This window comes from Brienomyrus brachyistius, chromosome 5 (assembly GCF_023856365.1).
Source record: "Brienomyrus brachyistius isolate T26 chromosome 5, BBRACH_0.4, whole genome shotgun sequence".
In the NCBI taxonomy this organism is placed as follows: domain Eukaryota; kingdom Metazoa; phylum Chordata; class Actinopteri; order Osteoglossiformes; family Mormyridae; genus Brienomyrus; species Brienomyrus brachyistius.
In genome coordinates, this window is record NC_064537.1 from 11,957,674 (window position 1) to 11,978,386 (window position 20,713).

At 46.6% G+C, this 20,713-nt stretch overlaps 1 protein-coding gene across 2 annotated transcripts; it reads right to left on the bottom strand.

Annotated features, from left to right (window-relative positions):
* Positions 1–222: 222 nt before the first annotated feature.
* Positions 223–20,143, bottom strand: LOC125742083 (serine/threonine-protein kinase/endoribonuclease IRE1-like). 2 transcript variants are annotated; one of them, XM_049013738.1, is made up of 22 exons: positions 19,877–20,142; positions 15,456–15,576; positions 12,830–12,863; positions 12,522–12,594; positions 12,169–12,241; positions 10,048–10,170; positions 9,711–9,812; positions 9,345–9,606; positions 7,975–8,053; positions 7,360–7,525; positions 7,130–7,245; positions 5,582–5,767; positions 5,149–5,407; positions 4,804–4,894; positions 4,382–4,571; positions 4,040–4,139; positions 3,465–3,664; positions 3,218–3,365; positions 2,859–2,986; positions 2,595–2,718; positions 2,422–2,489; positions 223–2,247 (listed from the first exon to the last, which is right to left on the bottom strand). In XM_049013738.1, exons 1-22 carry the CDS (start codon positions 19,943–19,945, stop codon positions 2,014–2,016), a joined length of 2,946 nt encoding a protein of 981 aa, XP_048869695.1. In that variant the 5' UTR covers positions 19,946–20,142; the 3' UTR covers positions 223–2,013. The 2 variants fall into 2 exon arrangements, with proteins under 2 accessions (XP_048869695.1, XP_048869694.1); XM_049013737.1 differs by having other exon boundaries at positions 3,218–3,664; positions 19,877–20,143.
* Positions 20,144–20,713: the final 570 nt, after the last annotated feature.

Sequence of the window (20,713 nt, forward strand, 5' to 3'; positions counted from 1 at the left end):
AACCTGGGATGCACCGTTTCTAACATCTTTAATTTTGAATATATAATTATTAGTAGAGGCCCTTTGCCATCATTTAGAAATGCTATGAATTATTTTATATTTAATTCTGCCACTCTGAAGTATTTGTGTGTGTACCAAATTAAATTGCATATTTCGCATCGTATCATGTTGAATCGCACTGCATCGCAATGGGGAATGAATCATATCGTATCACAAGAGTCGTTACTTCATATATATCTTTAATGCATTGAATCGTTGGGAATGCATTGAGATGTGCATCGCATCGACCTCAGTGATGGAGACACACATCCCTGACACACACGGACCATATTAGAATCATCCAAAGATATGTTTATTTGGTATCTTAATTAAGCAGCATTCCTTCCCCTCGACGCATTCGCCATCTAACCAAAACTGTACAAAACCCACAATGGGAGCCAATGCACATTAACTGAGCATCTTAAATAAAGCTCATCTTTTGAGATAAAAAAAAAATACAAAAATTCAATAAAACAGTGATCTCATTAACAAAGGCTATGCCTTAATTTAATGCTCATATCCCACTTAAACATTTTCATTGCATTACAGCATAATTAACCCTTAGGTGGCACACTTCCAAAGAAAGACCATAAAATGAATCTAGTTATTCCTGAAATCCCAAGTTCAAGTATAGCCACGTGTTTGTGGATGGCAGTGTGATTTAAAAGTTCTTTTTTTTTTCCATGATATGAAAAGCTGAAATGTTACATTTTAGACATTTCATATGCAGATAATAATACTGGGTAATTAAATGGGACACCATCCAGTTTTATTAATAAAACAGGAGAGCATCCCATTTGCTGCCAGTCCATAAAAAAATATTTACAAACCGAATATAGAGAAACAGAACAGCCGGTGTGTTTTCAGCAGACGAACATGAATAAACGTGGTGCATGGGGGGGGATCTTACAAGAACTGAAATTAATGCAAAGCATCTTCCATGTATGCTGAACATTTCACCTGCTTGTGGCAGCATGAAAATCCATCTCTAAGCACTTCCTACAGGCTACCTTTCTCCACAAGCACAGCTCGCAGATACAATTAAGTATACCTTTATTTATTATATCGTAGCTCTTTTAAAAACTTGTACCCATTCTTTATACAGTATACATTTGGTACTTTATGATTCAGTTCATATCTGTTTGTTCACTATATTGCCACCAAGTCAGCCAACCCTTTCCATAGCTGGCAAGAATGCGGAATCTATTGAAACCAAATACTGTGTCCCTTATGAAGCTTGGCATACAGATATGAAACACCTGGTAAAATTCTCATGGAATATGGTTTCACTTAGACCACCTGCAGTCTTACTAAAATAATGTTGTAATAAAGAGAATGACCTACAGACTGCAACCCACATCACCGCTACCCTGTTGTCTCACCAACTCAAAAGCGGGTTTAAAGATCATCACCGTGTGGAAAAGAAACCACTCTGGGGACACTCACACGTGCCGAAAGAAGCAAGTTGTGACAGGAAGATAAGGTGCTCTGGGAGTATTTCATACACTCAAGACAGTTTATAAAAATAAGTTAATTCACCCACTAGAGGGGGAAAAAGAACTGAGTAACTCCATAATTGCACAGTACATATTTCCCAAAGTCCCCAAACAGTTGCTGATGTACTGGTCAAACCACTGTGCTCTGCAGGTAGTGAAGTGACAGTTCATTATTTTCAATGCATCTAACACTAATAATACCCACATCATTCGTATTTCCAGAGGCCTGTGTGAGGCACTGCCTGGATTATGCTCCGCTCTGACTCCTCATAGAGGAGTGCTGACTCTCTAGCTCCACCTGCAGGCCCTCCGTCAAATCACAGGCACTTGAAAACAGGAGATGCTCCCTCTGGTGTCGAGTCACAGGCACTGCAGGCCCGCTCCTCCACAGCGCAGGGGAAAAAGGCAGCCAGTCCTGGAATGCATATCGGTAAGGCAAGAAATCCAAAACCCAATGCCCTGTTTCCCTTGCGCCATCTCACATGGGCGCCTCGATGGTCTCTGTGGGCTCTGCACCGGCCCGTATTTGTGCAGGATCCACTGAGCTGTGGTAATAGGCCAGGAAGGGTCGCTCCGACGCACATATGCGCATAGCCTGGTAGGTGTGCTGCAGCAGTTGCGGAAAGCGGGAGGTGAAGTAGGAAACAAAGTCATCGGGAATGGAGCCCAGAGTCTCCTGTACGTCTTCAGGCAGCTCCCTGTAGTGATGCTTCTGTTTTTTGGGGGAGGGGAGGGGGGTGATTGGTCATGTTTTGCTTTTCCATCTTAGCCACCAACACACATTTCAGACACTGCAGTTTTGTGTTAATGAAATGGTCACTGAAACATCACAGTCTCCCTCCCTCTCTGCTGCTTTCTCTGCAAGAAAGATGAAAGATCAACTTGCCTTATTCCTCATGGCACGGAGGAGATCCCTGACGGACCCCCCCTTATATGACCGGAACTTCCTCAGATCTGCCAGGAGAGGAGTGTTAGAATTTGTAGCGGGGAGGGACAGTTACATAGCGATATTCATGTCCCGTTCGTGCACACGCACGTACACACGCACACTATGTGTACCTGTCTGCAGAGGCACAGTAATGTGCTCCCTCCAGTCCCCCTTCACCACCGCCCTGCCCCCCCTCTCCAGCTGCCGCACGATTGGCCCATCTAGCGGCTCTTTCTCTATCCTGTCGCTGATATCCTGCGGTGGAGAAAAGCAGAGTGCAGACATTCAGGCTTGAGCACGTGTGTGTGTGTGTGTGTGTGTGTGTGTGTGTGTGTGTGTGTGTGTGTGTGTGTGCCTGTAGGCACCTGAGCCAGCGGGGGCGGGGGGCAGCTGACCTGGAAAAACTGCAGCTGCTTTTCTAGGCTCCAGAAGAAGGGGTGCTTGAGGACGCTGTCCGCCGGCGGCCTTCGCTGAGGCTCCATGCTCAGCATCTGCAGGATCAGGTCTGCAGCGACTATGTCATCTGTACAGGACACGCGACAGCCTACAGCTCAGTCTACAGCCCCTCTCTTCACCATATTTCTACCCACCATAAATAAACAACTCTATGACATACAAACATATGAACCATCCATCCATTTTTCTATAACCTGTTTGTCCTAAGCTGGGTCGCAGGGACCCAGAACCTGTCGCAGGGACCCAGAACCTGTCCCAGGAGCTAGTTTGAAAAGAAACTCTCTCCCAGGTCACTGACCGTGTCTGTCCGGCTGGAGGCTGTCCAGGCTGCAGGCCCCCGCCAAGATGTTGGCTTGCCTCTGCAGGGACTTGCCGAAGGGGTGACTGCCTTGCGACACGACGTAGTAAAACACGCAGCCCGCCGAGAAGATGTCAACCGTGCACGTCTGTGGGGGGGGAACAGCACCGGCCTGACTGTGAGCACGCCTAGTGATGTGCCGGTCCGAGCAGACCGCAATACAGCACGCGCCGCCATTGGTACTCACGGGATTGGCCGTGCTTTCCTCGCTGAGGACCTCCGGGGCGATCCAGCCTTCCGTACCGGGCACCCCCGACCTCCTGCTGAAGCTGTGTCTGCCCACAGCCAGCTTCTTACACAGGCCGAAGTCAGAAATCATGGCCCTGACCCGGCCGTGTGCGTTGGGCATGGACACCAGGATGTTGTGGGGTTTCAGGTCCCTGTGCACTGGAAGGGGGCGGGGTCAAGACACCAGTGAGATTGGGGGTGCAGTTTCACAAGGACCATGTGCTCATGTACCTGACCAAATTGCGTTCAGGAACAGCTGCAAGCATGGGACACTTCAGTGCAGGGATGGCCAGTCTTATCCAGAAAGGGCTGTTGTGTGTGTGTGTGTGTGTGTGGATTTTCACTGCAAATTTCTAATTAGATTACTAATTAAAAGGACTGATTGGCTGAACAGTCCTCACACCTGGAGGCTACCCCCGAAAGCTGCACACACGCTAGCCCTTTGCGGATAAGACTGGGTAGAGCTATGGAAGTGATCAAACAGGAACACGAGGGCCAAACGTGCTACATGCTAGCTGGCTGCCCCGCACTTACCGATGCTCAGCGAGTGAAGATGCGCCAGGCCAGACATGGTCTGCTGCAGCAGTGTCACTGGTTCCAGACCATGCCGGTCAAAGTCCTTCTGCTCGACGTACTGAAGGGGGGCAAACAGGAAAGAGCATGCGGTGAACTATGATCTGATCATGGTCAGCTTTGCTGGGGATGGGGAGATGTTCACTTCAGACATATCCTGGGGCGTTTAAGACCGAGACTGAGATTTATGGCCAGGACTAGGAGGCCGAGGCAACCTGTCTGATGCCAGGGGAATGGAAACTGGAACCGGTAAATCAGAGAACAGGAATTCTCAGTGGGAGGGCGGGCGGACGGTCTGTGCACCTCCTGCAGCGTGGCGGCGCACAGCTCGATGGCGATGTAGTGGAACTGCCGCTCCTTCTCGGTGCAGAAGTAGCGGATCACGTTGGGGTGCTCGTCCGACTCGCGCAGAAGCTGAACCTCACGGTCGGCGAAGCTGAAGCATTCCGGAAGGATCCTCTTCACTGCCACCGGCCGGTCGTCAAACTTACCCCTGTAAAGCGGGGAAAGTGATAAATGCCATTCGGCTGGTATTCTCTGCTCAAACTTCGCACGAGATTTCAGACCTGGTTAACCTGGCCCGGGTGAAATAACTATAACAGCAAAATAACACTAGTTAAGTTTCACCAACAAACAACTGATGATGCATCTCCAGTCAGACACTTCTGTGTTCATCTGAGCCTGATAAAACAAGCAGAGGAAAGTTCATCATTGCTCTGACTTACTTGTACACAATGGTTCCCTCAGCTCCATGTCCCAGCACATTTTTAGGGTTGAAGGTAATGTTTCCAACCCGGATACAGTTTGAATCTTCATCTGAAGAGATGAAACAAAAATAGTTTAGCTTGAGGACAATTCTGTCCAGAATGATGTATTAACTGAAGAAGCTTGGGGGTCTGTTAGCATCCCCGGTGTAGTCAGGGCTATGGGCCTTGCATAACAGCCAAATGGGATTCAAACCCATGACCTTCTGGATACAGACCCCTAACCTGCTGAGGTACAACACCATCCCGATAAATCGGGGTCTGGTACTGCCCTAGGCGTGGAAGATGGACCGATAATCATGGTACCTCCTTCCTCATGCTCGTTGGCCGAGCCGCTGATCTCTGACACTGATAGGTTGGAGTGGTTGGAGGCCCTGGGGGTGAGGCTTGGACTGCTGTGGTTGGAGCCCTCGGCCCGTGCTCTCGCCACATCCAGGAAGTCCCCGTCCAGGGGCATGTCGGAGGGCGGCTGAAAAACCAACTGCTGCTTCTGGATGAGTTCCAACTTCTCTTCCATCTGCCTCTGGAACTGCTGATGTTGCAGCTGCTGCTGCTTGTGTACGGTCTATGGGTGGAGGGGAGGAAGCACCGCAAAAGGAGCCCAGGTCAATTTGTTCCCCTGTTCATATATTTAAATTTACAGAGAGAAACAGGAGTGATATACTGCCACCTGGTGGTCTCTGTTCACATAACAGCAACAAAGCCTGCTTGGTATCCAAGTTAAGGTTACAGCCCATACCTTTGGGTACGTGATGACGAAGGCCAGCCAGCCAGCCAAGAGGAAGGTGCTAAAGATGATGGTGGCCATGTCCTTGAGCATGCTGTCCACGGGGGCCTCCACCCGTACCTGCCTGGAGGGCTTCTCCTGGATGGAGGTGGTTGGCGATTGAGCCGCGTCGTCTCCCCTGTCACTTTCGTTCACCTTCTGCCAAGAGGGGGCCATGCAGATGTATTAGAGACTTGGGCATTTTATACATGTATCTCTTTTCTCATAGACAGTGTGTGTCTGCATACTCCTCATATTACATGTGTCTGTGTACTGGTCATGTGACTTGAGTTTTAAGTGTTTTTCTGAGACACGGACATGGGGAAAAAAACTAACAAGGAATAGCTGACAGCTTTAAATATTAAAACAGAAAAATTTACACTTTAAAGGTACTCGTCAAAATAAAGTTATCAACATGGATAACTTTATATCAAGCTTGGAAAAAATTAAGAGACCACTATATTTAAGAATCGGAATTTCTAAATCCTGATTTAATCCCGGTTCTGCTGGCAGAAGGCTACACTGCGCGGCAGGCTGCTTCCAGGCTCGACGTTTCTAAGACAGCAGTAAACCAGAGCAAGGTGAAGCAGGAGACATGGGAACGACCAGAAACCAGCCAGGTAGAGGGCAGAAGCGACTTTCTGATTCCAGAGATGACTGTCAACTGGACGCTGTGCCTCATGAATCAGAGGATGACCTCAGGTGAGAATGCGTAACATTAAGCAGTTTGATGTACACTGCTAGGACAATTCATAGCAGGCTCCTAGAAGCAGGACTGAAGACCCATAAAGTTATTAGTTATTTTTATTAGTAGTTTCTTTTTTTGCTTTTACAGTTACTCAAAATGCAAGAACAAAATGAATCAATTCTAACCATAAAAAAAGATAAATTCTCCCTTAAATGAGGCCACACCCAATCCTACTCCCCCCGTTTATTACCCCCTCCTTACAAGTCGAGTGACGCACGAGGCCCTGCAGACCGCCAGGTGGTCTGTGGTATGAAGGCCACAGACACACAGCCCTTGAATATCCAAGACGCCCATTCTTCGCCGGTACTGGTAATAACACCAGCGCCTACCCGCAGGGGGCCGGGCAGCTGCTCCCCCCATTTCATGTTTCAGCCTTACCTCCCCCCTCCCTCCCGGACATGGTCAGTACACAATGTCACAGCCGCAGGCTTTACCACACGACTCCCCGGAAACTCAGGCCCTGTCTGATCTCTGATAGCATCCTTAAGACCTATGGCAGACCCTCCGCCCATCTCCAACCTTGCTGCGGCCACCTCGCCAAACCTGCTGGACTTTGCTGTACAACACAGCCCAGCAGACGAATACAAACGGCCTCAACCTGGCCTTATCCATCCCCGCGTGCCTTGTACCTTCCCTTTACCTCCTTCATGGTATGTACGGGTCGTTTGTAAGCCACTGTTTTCCCTGACAAATACTGTACCACCATTTACTGGGACCGGACCAAAAAGCCACTCTAATACAAAATGACTTTGATGACAGTGCATGCTAATCACCTCCTCGATTGGCTCCTCCGTGCTCGGAGGGATGACGTTGCCCGGCTGCCGTGGGAAGCTCCCAGGGAATCTTTCCAGAATCTTCTTGTGAGCATTCGGGGGGGTTTCGTGGTGACCTAAAAAATAAACAAAAATACAGGGAAGAACACGATCCAGTACACTGCAGGCCCTCCAGCGCTCCGCTGCAGCATTAGTACTTCTTGCGGTCTCCCACCAGCAGGCACACATACCGATAAGAAGCAGGTAGTTGCTCATGAAATTGAAGCGACTGCGAGGCTTCAGGCCGTCGGTGAGCTTGACGTCAATGCTGGGGGTGATGACACATTCTTTGTCATCCTGGATGGTGAATTCCGACTGGCTGGGGCCCTCAAGCAGAGGGAAGGTGCTACCGCGAGGCTAAGAATGGAGAGAGATCTTGCGGTTTCTGTTCTTTTTTTTGGTTTTTGGGAGGGCTTAGCGGAGGTCCCCTCCCCCTCTTGACTTCAGTTTGAAGTAGACACGGAATATAGCAAAGACTGTACTAAACCATCAATCCCCACCCATCGGTGTGGCCCAAACGAACCCAGAAATGTTTCAGCTGCTGCATCAACAAGTTACAGAACTAGTTAATAAAGTTTTCCATTCAAGATGACTGCAGATCCTTCACATCATCCTCAAGCCCACGTTAATGTTAAGAGCAAATGAAGTAAGGCCTGTGAAATCACTTCATCGCTTGCAGACTAACGTAAAAGTACTGCCTAACTGCCTAACAGTTACGTTATGCAAGGCCAGACCAAACACAAAAGTCACGTGTGTGTTTTTTTTTATGCCTTGTATTATGGGTGTGCTTTTAGTGTGTCACTTACCACAACAGTGACACCATCGTGCACCAAGGATGGGGACGCGTATAAGCTGGTGGAGTACTTTCCCACGTAAAGTGTGGACCTGGAGGAGCGATAAAACACAAACAAACAAACAATGTGTCAAAGCAACTGCTTAGAGACAGAATTTTCCTTTAAAAAGAGCACAGAAAACACAATTCAGGGACTGGTTGCACAAAATGCCTTCAAGTCAAGATTTTCCTCAATGTCCGAGTTTAGGTTTCATTAAAATAAAGTCGGTTCCTTAAAATGTTCCCTTAAGTATTTAAGTTTTCCCCCTCATCTTTGTCTTATACTTAAGGAATCCCATGAAGTTCCCTTAACGGTTGCACAAAAGACCTCAACAACCAAAGTAAATGGGGAAAAAAAACTTAAGGTACCTGTGACTATATCTTAACCACAATACGGCGATAGATGAAGAAAATGACCGCATCCTGGGAAGAGTGTTCCGCAACTGGGAGTACCCAGTGAATACGGGTAATGACGATCAATTTATTTTACTTGACCGACATTCACTTTATGGTTTAATTATTTGGACCGTGACGTTTATACTTCATTATTAAACCTGACTAGCAGATCTAATCTTCCCATTTCGCAGAATAGAAAACAATCCCACTAATTAGTGCTGGCAAGTTTCATTATGGCCATCAGCAATATTAGACAGAAGTACATCGGTTATGGAATGAATTTTCCCACGCAGAAATATGGAGACACGCGCAAAAACGCATTTAATGTGGCTGAGGTACAACAATAATTTTATCTGCTCAATTTTTCCTCCACTACTGCTGTTTCCCGAGTACTTCCCTGTTCTCTTCCCTAGTTACCACTGCTGCTGCTCAACCATTTACTGCTATATGCTCCACTCAAGTTGTCCTTTAGCGAAAAGTACCTAGTCTTATTGAACTCAATGCAGCAGGGGGAATAGCCTACATTTTCATCAGATAAGGATGCAGTGGGGACAAAATCCGGCTTTTTAAATTGTATTTGTATTCGTCAGATAAATGTTTATTTCGTCAGTTCCTCGCTTAGCTAAGGAGAAATTAAACCTTAAGTGTCATACTTAAGGGGAAAACTTAAGGTGTTTTGTGCAACCAGCCCCAGACCTCCAGGGAAATTCCGGAGGAATAACAGCAGTGACCCAAGGAACTGACTTCACTAACAGAAAAACAAGAGCCGTGATGAAGTCTGCAGTCTTATTTTATCAGTGATATTGCAGCAACTCATCTGAACTTGCCTGGAAAGTATCTTTGACCATCGTTATACACCAGCTTCCCTTTAAGTCCTGCGCTCCCGCTAATGCTAACGGGCTGTAAACGGAGCACTGAGCCGACGGTAACGGAGACGGAGGCACGTACATCAGCTTGTTCTTGGGCTTCTTCTCCTCGGGGAAAGGGTACTTCCACTGGGTGATGCGGCCCACCTCCCCGGACATGAAGGTGAGGTAACGCAGCGTCTCCACGGCGAAGTTGGTTTGTGGCACCTTGCGCAGGCCCTCCCGCTGCCAGATGTACATGGCCACCACGGGCGAGTTGTAATTCTGCACCCAGTGCACGTCGCCCGACTCGCTGTCCACGGTCACCACCAGGCCGTCGCCGTTGGACACAAAGTGGGCCAGCTCTGCTGGGCAGGTGGGAGAGAGCGGGGCCGTGTTACAGACATCACCCAGAGTTCCCTGTCCCCACCCCTCTGTGGGCGGAGCCAGCCGTATGCCAGGCCCTTACTGTATTTGTTGTCGTCGTCGGGCAGCGTGGAAGCATAGTCGGAGTAGGTGGCGTTCCAGCGCAGCTCCCGGTTCTTGGTGTCGTACATCGTGATGGTGTATTCTGGGGGGGGGGGGCGGCAACAATGCCGTGGAAACCGACACTAAGCATCTGAACAGTTCATCCCATTCTCTCTGCATCTGTCCCTACTCGTAACACTGTACTAGTAATTTGCGATGTGACCCTTGGAGGAAATGAGGGAAATGAAAGCATGGAAACACAAAAAGAACCCGAGATGGTTGGGGTGTCACAGGGTCACAAGTGGAGCGATAAAGAACGGTCCCTAGGGGGTGGGTACCTGTACGACCCAGGTAGAGCAACGAGGAAGAGGGGCAGAGCATCTCGGCAAAGGAAGACGTCAGTGTCTGCTGCTTCTCCCCAGTCAGCGGGTCCACCACGTACCACAGGTCCTGCTTCTTACCTGGAGAGAGACCGATATGCTACATTCTCACAGACTCTCACACTGTGCCTCCAAGTCATGCTGATCGCTCGCATTTAACAGATTTATTTGCACTGCTTTGCATTCATGTTACTTTGCACTGTATTACTCCTGTCACGTGGCATGCATGGAATTCACACACCCGAAAGCGCAGGTCACGCACTGAGGAAACCCCAGAAAGGATTCCGGTTATATAAAGATTGCATGTTATGCAGAAACAATTACCAGATCGCAAGGACTGCAATACACGGCTGGGCCGAGATTAGGCTTGGATGGCATCTAATTTTTCATAATGTTCGGACACTATATCGTAAGCAGTGTTATTTTGCAATACAGTTCCAGTGTTTCTAAATCCTGGTGATAAGATTCACGGTGTGGTGGGGGGTCCTCATGACTGATCTGGCAGATCATCAATAAGTTTGGCTAAAACGTTTTTATTCTGTCATAGGGAACAGAACTTCATTTTAATGACTGTTCCTTTACAGGATTATCTAGCATGTTAAAAGAAAAAAAAAATCAGTGTAAAAATGGCCGCTGCTCCTTCGGCACGAGCTCTGCATGGGCTCTTTCAGCCAATCATATTCATTTTCGCTGATACTCAGGTGTGTTTGAGAGAAAATTAACAAAAGTGACTCAGGAGAAGAAATGTGAACAAAAAAATGGTCCCTAAAAGATTAGCCTTCTGCTGTATGGAAATAGGAGCCATCTGCATGGAATTCTGGGGAGAGAAGCCAGGCAAAGCTGGAGGTGGAATCTGCTAACCTTAAACAGCCGGGGTGAGGCAGGGCAGGAGCACAGTACCCATGAAAGAAGCCCCAAACATACTGCTCTACTGCTGTACTTCAGACCAGTTGCAGCTGGCACTGCCCAGGGATGAACATCCCAAGCACTAACCACAGGCTCCCTGGCATGTTGCTGCTCGCTCACATCAGGCCCCGGTGCATACACAGCGTTCCTAAGCGTGTGCCATCCACCAAAGGTGTGTTTCAGTATGAAGAACGCAACGATTGTACTTGTGTTCTTGGCAAGAACATTCTTGCCAAATTGCCGGCTAAGAATGAACTCGGGACACAATGAATCATGGCACTGTTCTCAATAGCAAGGATGCAACTGATGCATCATTGACATTTGGGGCGGGGCAGGGCAAGACAGACATCTGGGGATTCTTACTGTCCTCTCTACTTCTGTTCGTGAATATTGGAACTGTACAATGGAAGATAACATCGAACGGGTATGCAGGAACACAACAATGGTCAAGCATGAATATTGGTGATGGCAAGTCACAGAAAAGTGCAGAAGGAACAGCCCACAGTAGGAAAATGCGACATTGACTTGGACTGATATCTGGCCCGAAGGTTGTCCAGGACCAAAAAATTATAACAGCGTGTTTGTGTAGTCATGACAACAATAAAACCAATTAAGCAATGCTACATTGTACAAATCACTTACATTACGTATGAAAGATATACCATTATTAAGTACACAAATTCAGCCATGCTCCCCCTCCCATCACAAAAAGGTAGGACTACTCATCTTTAATTTCCAGACACATGCCTTTGAAAATCTGTGTCTACCAGGCATGAAAGCAATACAGAACTTAAATAACATTTTATTTTTAAAAAATTACACATAGATCAAGGTGAATCACAGTTGCCAAGCATAAAAGCCTATAAGCAGCAAATGTCAGACAGTCCCTTTCAGAGACACTTGGATCATTAAATAAATCCTCAGAACAAAAGCAGGCAAGTAAAGATTTGGGTTCTTTTTCATTCTCAGCAAACTGGGGGCTTTGGTCCATCATACATTTGAAGCTCAGGGTAGTGGAACAAGGTCAGAAGCATGACTGAAGAGTCCAGAAATTGTACATAAGCCGCTGCCACCGGCATCAGCAGCTTCATCTCTGCTTGGTCCTCCTGTGCTTATGTCATCATTACCATCATGCACTGGGACAGCATCAGACTGCTTTGCGCTCGGCCTTACCCATGTAGAGGACCCCGTCAGAGCTGCGACAGGGTGACGCCTGAACAAGCTCGGGGATTGTGAAGGGCAGTTTCTGTAAGGAGGAGGCGGCAGGATGACAAATTAGTTCCAGGAAATTCTGGGTACTGACCTTGACTGCGCATACGTCAGTAAGCCATCTGCTACAGTACAGTTCATCTGGAAAATTAATGAGCATTTACAATATATTTTGTAACCATACAGCAGTATTTCAACTAACTGTGAACCAGATTAATTTCCTTTACTATATGCTATGCAAAACAGGATGGGGTTCGGCACTGGACACAGGCTGCTGGTATCCATAATGACCAGTGCACCCAGTGTCAGGATCTCACCGTCAGTCCCTCGCTGTTTTTCCCCCCCAGGGAGTATAGGCTGCCATCATTCGGATCGGGCAGAAACGCGGGCCTGTACCGGAAGCGAGGCAACATGCCGTTCGTCAGCTACCCGCCCTTATATTTTCGTTTCAGCACAATGTCGGTGTTTACGTAAGAGTATATCACAAGCATACATAGGGCCTTTGGCACAGGATACTGTCACAGATCACACGAATTGTGTGAAAAGGGAAATAGCAAAAGAAAGCAAAAAAAAAAAAAAAAAAAGTCATGCAAGAAAGAGCAAGTACAGCAAGGAGGCTACTTACTCTGTGACGTGTGTGGGCACCTGAAGTACCGGATCTGAACAGGGTGGGAGACAAACATTAGATTTTCACTTTCAGATCTGGCATGCAAGGCATACAGAATGCAAAAGACTGCAGCATTAAAATTTTTTATAATTTTTTTTTTATCTACCACTTCCCTTGACTACCCTGCCAGTCCTCTACTTTCCCATCATTCCCTGCCAACACCACATCTCATCTCATCTCATCTCCGGGTGTCTCCCTGCAGTCTGACACCTACATGTATTGCTTAAAAACCCATTTCCGAACAATGGACCATCACCTCATATCTCCTTTCTCTTCTTCCAATGCCTGGGGGCAAACAGAACAATGGTTGGACCTATTATTTTTCTTAAGGATAATTCCCTGGACTCCTATCAGCTTGGCTTTAGAACTTGACATTCCATTGAAATCAACCCAGCCTCAGTTTCACAAGCCCTGCCTCTCTGCCAGGACAATGTCTGTCCGTCACTTTGGTGCAAACCCTGGCCAACCGGCAGATGCCCCTAATCTTCTATTTCACTGGCAGTGGCATAAACTGGGCTTCCTCCCCTTTTACTGAAGGGAGATGATCCCCCTGGACCCGAGGGAGGCTCCTCACAGGGGTCTCCCAAGATCCCACTGATGCTCCCAATAACACTACAGTTGCTTCACTTTATGATTTTTATTTGATCACTTCAACACTAGACAGCCTACCCAAACAAGTGACAATACATAAAATTTGTCATGCCATTGTCATCCAACTTTAATAATCCATATCTTTGCAAGAAAAACCAACAACAACAGTACAATGATCACAGCACTTTTTATTTTTAACATACATCAACAACGATCGGACACATTTGAGTAATTGCCGGGCTGGACACACCGAATGACGATGACGTGCGCTACTTGTATGGAGAACCTGTTTGAGGTAGTACAATGGGTGAAAGGAAAACATGCCGAGTGTACAGAACGAGCCCGGCTGGTGGGGCGGGTTCAGCTCACCAGCGGCATCCTGTCTGGTACATGAATGGTACAAGAGAACAGAGATGACATAGGGGTTAAAATTGAAATCTTGCTTCTGGCACAACGGGCCGCAAACAGTGGGGTCTGTTTCAGGGCTGGGCCTGGTATCTTACTCGTGTTTTTTTTCATGGCAGCGATGTCAGAGCCCCAACCTGCAGCTGGCTTCCCAGAAAAAACACTGTAGAATCTAGCTAAGGATTGAAGATCACTAGGGAAAGCTCACCAAACCTAAATTAAAAGGTAAGACAACAAAACACGAGGCCCGTAAAACACAGCAGTTGGCTCCTTATGCCTTATCGTTAGTGATCTATGGGGGCTACAGCAGTGATAAAGAAGTCTGCAGTTACAGACCTCATTTGCAAGCAGTCATCAGGGAAGAATGTTCTGGAACCTGAACGATTCTGACTGAAGCACTGCGGTAGGAGGCGATGACACAGTCACTAATTGCATGGCTTGTGAACGTGAGGGATGCGATGGTTTCCCAGAGCTAAATGGCAGCTCAGCTACGGCGGGGGGTGGCGTCAGCTTGCTGGATTTGAGCTGAGAGAATGCTAAAGGTAAGTTCAAACTACAGCCCAGATCCTAGCTTCAGGTCTGCTTCCCCATATCTACAGCTGAGCCATATCCAATTTACAAGTGGACCAAGGTCTATACCTTGAAGGACCACATCTCTACAAAAGGGATCTAGAGGCTATAATGAATCACTACAAACTGAGACAACTGAGCTACAACTGCATTTTAAAACAGGACCTCATAACTCAACTGCAAAACACAGCGAGAGAACCACAGTCAAAACAACTAATGCTAAAGATTACTTTACAAGGTCATTCTGTTAGCAAGTGCTATTGGACTGATCGGGATATCTTAATGAAAGTGAATGTTATCACTGCCCCTTCATATCAAGCCATACTCACCAGTGTAATCAAACAATAAGACGCCATTTACACTCCTACCACTTTCATTTCCCGACTTTGTACTTCTCTTGTGGTTCATTATGAATCTTGCATGTTTAAATGCCGCATTTTGATAGTTGATTTTTGACTCTGCTTCACACGAGAGTCTTCGTTTGTACCGGTCTACCAGTATGATGCCTTAAGTCAGGGCTGCCCAATCCTGCTCCTGGAGAGCTTCCACCCTGCATAGCTTAGGTACAGCCCTAATTAAACACACCTAATACTGATAATCAGGCACTTCAGTATCATCTCAGTATTAGAGTCAGCTATGTTGTTTATTAGGCCTGCATGTGGATAGTAGCTCTCCAGGAGCAGGGTTGGACAGCCCTGCCTTAAGCTGTTCTCCAAAATCAACTGGCTGTCATTAACATCCAATGACAAGTTGGTAGATCAGTATTTTCCTACGGAGATGCATTATTGACCTCAGAGTTTCAGAATACAGCACAATTTGCGCAAATATATCTAATAAATACCCAGAAACAGCCTTTGAATATACGTATAATAAGCTAATGTAAATAAAACAGTTAGATTTTAGACCAGGTAACATTGGGCAGACAGGGTAGCGGGAAACTACGGAAGTTCCGTAAGGACCCCCTGGAGTAGCCCAAGGAGCCAGATCACCCAGGATCCAACAGTGATGCCCCCTGTACCTTCTTTTAGGGTCCACTTGATGGAGCCTGAGCTCTTGCTGACAGCATGCAGGTTCCCTTCCAGCGTGGACACAAACAGGAGGTTTTCAGACAGGGACACAGTATTAGCCCAGCATGGGACCTGCGAGGCAAACACACATCTTAAAATGCAGATTCAGGTCAGGAAGCTGTCCGATTGCTGCTGATAGACACGGAAAAACAGTACCGTTGCCACGGTGACACGAGCGCTAACGGCACATTAGCTCATGTAACTGTGCGCATTGTAACATCATGAGCTAATTTTAGTGCTTATTCGTGCATGGTTTCCAAATAGCTAAAATACATCAATTAACAGGACACACAAAATTCAGTCACCCAAATAACGTGAATTATGTAGAAAAATCCCTCTCAGTTATGTTTTTGTTTGATACTGTAAAAACAATTCTCTTGAGGCAAGGGGTCTTCTGTGAATTTCACATTCGGAAAGCATGCGTCACACCACCACTGCTGACCCTAGGAGCTCTTCCAGGTGACACTCAGTAAGCTAACAGGATGCTTTTTGGGGGAGAACCACAAGGAACTCTCACAAGCGCACGCCCGCACCGGCTGCACCGAACAACACCCTGATTCTGCGGCGAGTTAAGGAAAGTAGTGCAGGCATGTGAACATGCGGCCACAGTGCGGCCTCATACACACCGAGAGCGGCATGAGGGTCCACCATGCTGCTGGTGAGCGAGACGCTAAGACCAGGAGCCACCTCAGGCCGTATCAGACAGCTTGGAAGCAAAAAAAAATAAAAATAAAAAAGAAATCAAACAGGATCATCAGCATATGCAACACTGGTAGACAGAAAAGCAGCACATAATTTAGAGCACCTCCTCCACATGCTTCTCCGTGACCTACGGAGACACACGGATCTCCATGCCCAGACTCAATTGGTTAAACCAGTCTGCTTTACAGCATTTCTTATGGATGCAACAGCACCTTCCTTAACAGGAACGTGACAGAAACACAAACCATTAAAAACTGAGGACATTCAAGAACATGGATATGCTCCAGTAGTATCTGGAGCTCAACAATTTTCTGTTTATAATTAGGGGTCTGTAGCTGCAGACTTCTTTATCACTGTTTTAATGAAGTAAATGACATAAACCTGTTCAGGAAATACTGTAGGCAAATGTAAGGTCCCAGGTCAATAGCTACAAATACAGTAAATGGCTCCTTCCTTTCTTTTGCAGTAAATATTAAGCAGCGGAACTCTAAGTCTCCTCCTAAACACGACCCCCGCCACCCCCCACCCCCCCCCATCATCCAGGGTGTATGCTGTACCAACACCATCCCTGTTTTTTGCTAGGCAACACCCCACCCCTGATGTCCAAGCAAACAGCAAGCAGAAATTATACTTGTTTGCCAAACTACACTCCAGTAATCTTATGCACACATACACCTGGCGGGAGGGTGGGGGTCATGTCATTAGCCTGCACCTGCAATCATTCCCATCATACTGCAGGTGTGTGTGGAGGGCAGGATATGGACATGGAGCTGGGGAGGGGGGTTGCTGGCTTGGTGCAACACCCATCCGCTTGTGTGAGGCCACACAAAACAACTTTCCCAACTTCCGTCTGGATCCACGCACATGGCTGCGATGTTGTAATATGCTTTTCAGCCACGGCCAAAGCCATCGCATTACTGTTTTACGCAATGCACAGGAATACGCCAAAAGTGAATGCAGTCACCTGTGGGTCACATTTGGGGCAGGACAGCTAGATCCAAGCTGGGACATGAGTAGGGAGCATGTGGCAATGTGTTTACAAGCACTTTGCAGAATTACTCTACAGATTAAAATGTATATATACTGTTCCAGAATAAGTGATCACTGGCCCCATTAGTCAATGACCAACCGATGAATAGAAAATTCACTAGTTCCAAAATCACGTTCACGCAATTATACTTTCAGTTCCACAAAAATAATTACAAAAAAAAACCCAGAAACTCAGAACTAGACAAATTATAAAAAGATTTAGAGAACAAAATGCAGTATCTTCCCTTTTCAAGTGAACTTAAAAATTCAAGTTTTTCAAGTGAGACCCAAGGCATGACAAAATTAACCCACTGCGAAAACAGCAGCGGTTGAGTTTCTAGAGAACCACATGGAGATTCTTGATCAACAAATGGCGTTTCTCTGGTATTGGGGACTGTTCTCTTATATTACCGAAACACAGCTGCAGAAACAACCTGGCCCACAGAAAACCTAAGCGAAACAGGACAAGGCCATATTGCATTCAGCCACCCCAGTATCACACTTCTAAACAGGACACTTACATTCTCCCACACTCCCATCATCACCACCATTAAGGTTATTGTTCCAAAAATAATTTTAAAATATTGCATTTATACTCAGAAAAAAAAAATGCAATATTAACTGTAATGCACAATTTCACCTTCAACGGATAGTACTGTTAGTAATCCATATTTCTATGCTTTACTACTCAAATATTTAACTTTGGTATCCAAATCTAACACCTATATGTGCATGGAACAAAGGAGTTTAAGCTTGCACAGCATTTGTTAAGAAATTTCATCTTAAAAACAAGTCGCAACCACTACCTTCCTTTAGATACCACAGATTAAAAAAAGCAGGATGTTTTTGAAGATGCACTTTATAGTCGTCAAGTTCCCAAGAAAGCCTGCCTCACACCTTTCAGAGAAACGCCAAGTAATCCAGAGGTACCTGTAATAGATTCAGGCTCACGCCGCTTTGTCGCAAGGCAAAACTAGACCCCCCATCACATCGGAAACATCCCAGGTAATGAAATGCAAAAGGACAAACCGGGCAGCTGAAGCCTATGCTTTAATCATGCTTGCAAAATGCACCTGTGTACGCCTTACGCACTGCAGGGTTTGCTCTGCATAAGGCCTGAAAGTGAGTCGATGCTGCACAGCCAACAGCTCGGTCTTTTTTTGGGGGTCGAGCTAGAATTAGGACGCTGACGTCCACTGGTAGTGGGCTCACACTGCACTGCTGCCCCCTCCCCACCTGAAGACAGCTCACACTGTTGCGCCGCAGCCTTTATCCTTCGTGTGTCTATTGCGATTGCGGTCCAGTCCTCGGCCACAAACTTTATCAACTAAAGAATCGACACAAAAGGCTTCCAGAAGTGAACAAGCTTTTTTTCTTCCGGGGAAACAAACCGATGAGACAGCACAAGGTACAAGTCAGGAGGTTCACTCCAATCAGGATGGCCCGTGGAAAGCCAAGCGCACTACGGGCAATTTAAACAGCTAAAAACACGGCATAGCTTTGGACTGTGGGAGGAAACCTACAGAACAAGCAGGGGGGATTCAAACCCTCATGCTGGAAGGTGTGAGGAACACTCAGGCATAGAGACAAATTATTAATGTAGAAACACACACATGCACCAATACACAGAGCAACAGTTATTTCTGCTGCTCAAGGGTTGGGAATTGGGTGCAGAAGTGTGCATGATGCTCAACACCGAAAACGTTAATTTTGACCTTTCTGCCCCATTATAAAAAGCTGCAACACAAAATGAGAATAACTGATCAATGCCTTTATTTTCCCTGATCAATTATTACAGCCATTTCACTGTCACGTTGTCGTGTAGGCATGCAGCACGACTAAAAGTTGAAGGACGTCTTCACACCCATGTGTGTTTGTTTTTCCTCTTCACGGTCAGGGCGTCCTTACACTGCTGATACTCTGGGGCATGGCACTTTGCCCCCATCGCCGATAATTACAGATCCCGCATTTTCTGGGTCAGCAATACACACGTGCGGGAGCAGCCTCGAGCGTAGGGCTGTGACGGATGCTATTGCACGGATTCGGTTATTGCAATAACACGTACGAATGGACATACATGGCCTCCTCTGAGCCATGCTACAGATGCGATCTATCCGCGCCTGCAGACAGCTGGCTCACAAACACCGGGTTCCCATTGCCTAGATACATCTTGGTTTCTCAATAATGAAATGAGATACGGAGTTAGCTACAAAAAGCAATGACTTTTTTTTTTTTGCAAGTACGGGTTGTGTACACACTTTTACCCATGTCAAACGTTACTCTCATGATTTATTTGAAAAGACAGCATGCCAAGGCGAAATAGTTTCAACGCTGCCTTCACGCTGGTAAATAAGACGGAGCCATTAAAAATGTCCGTGCATGACCATAACACGGCTGACACCTCGGCATGCAGGCGCGTGGCTTCGCCTAATCGCCGGCTGGAGTTTAAATCGGACGACACACGGAATTATTACGACGCACGACCTCTCCAGCTACGGTTTACTCGGTTTTTATTATTAAAACCCGTACACGGGTTACTGCATATTCCGCATTCGTGAAGATAATTGTGCCAGTTACTGTAACTGGCGACCAAAAGTGTTTTTCACGGAATAACGACAGAGCAGATTAGCGCAGCCCTTACCATCTGGAGCGGGTTCAGCAACGTGAGAAGACACCAGGCAAGGGCCCAGCTGGGGAGCCTCCGGGCCATCTCCGGCGAACGGACAGCGCGGCGGCTCAGCTTCCCATAGACCGAAACGTAAAATGGCGAAAAAGAGAAACGTTCAAAGAGTCCTCGAAGGCTGCGATGTCATGGGTAGAAACATTGGTAATGGCACACCGGGCACCGCCAACTCCTCCATTAGTCTCCGTGAGGCTCCTTCCTGTGTGTTCAAGACGCATGCGCACGGCTGCCAGGAGAGTCGCCGACAAAAAAAAACTAAACAATTAAAGGCAAACTGTTGGCCGGAGTGCAATATCTGGTTATATCCGTTTGCTCGTTTATTTTTCATAGACTTACGTCATTGCGAGGGATATTTATTAGAGACTAATGTGTCATGTGAATTTTCAGTGTTTTCCCACCTAGATTACCCATATTTTAGGCTTTTTTTTTCAGAATTATCGTTGATAATACCCCTTTAGGAATTTCTAAACTTATTCGACTGAAATTGAACTCATCACCATATTTTTAAATCACTGCATCCATTAAGAAAGAGGCGAGGCGAAGTGGCATCACAAGAACAACATCGCAATAACATCCAATGGCTCATACAATGATGAACATTTTTGTTGCATTATAGTTGTTTTAGTTGTTATTGTTGTTCGAAAATTCACGGAACACATGACTGACAGTAAAACAAGGTGCAATGAAAAAGTGGTTGAACCAGAAAAAGCAGGGCCGGCCTGTACAATTATTTCATCAAGTCGGCTGGGACCATTTTTAATGATTTTTTCCATACCCCATGAAAACTGCAATAAT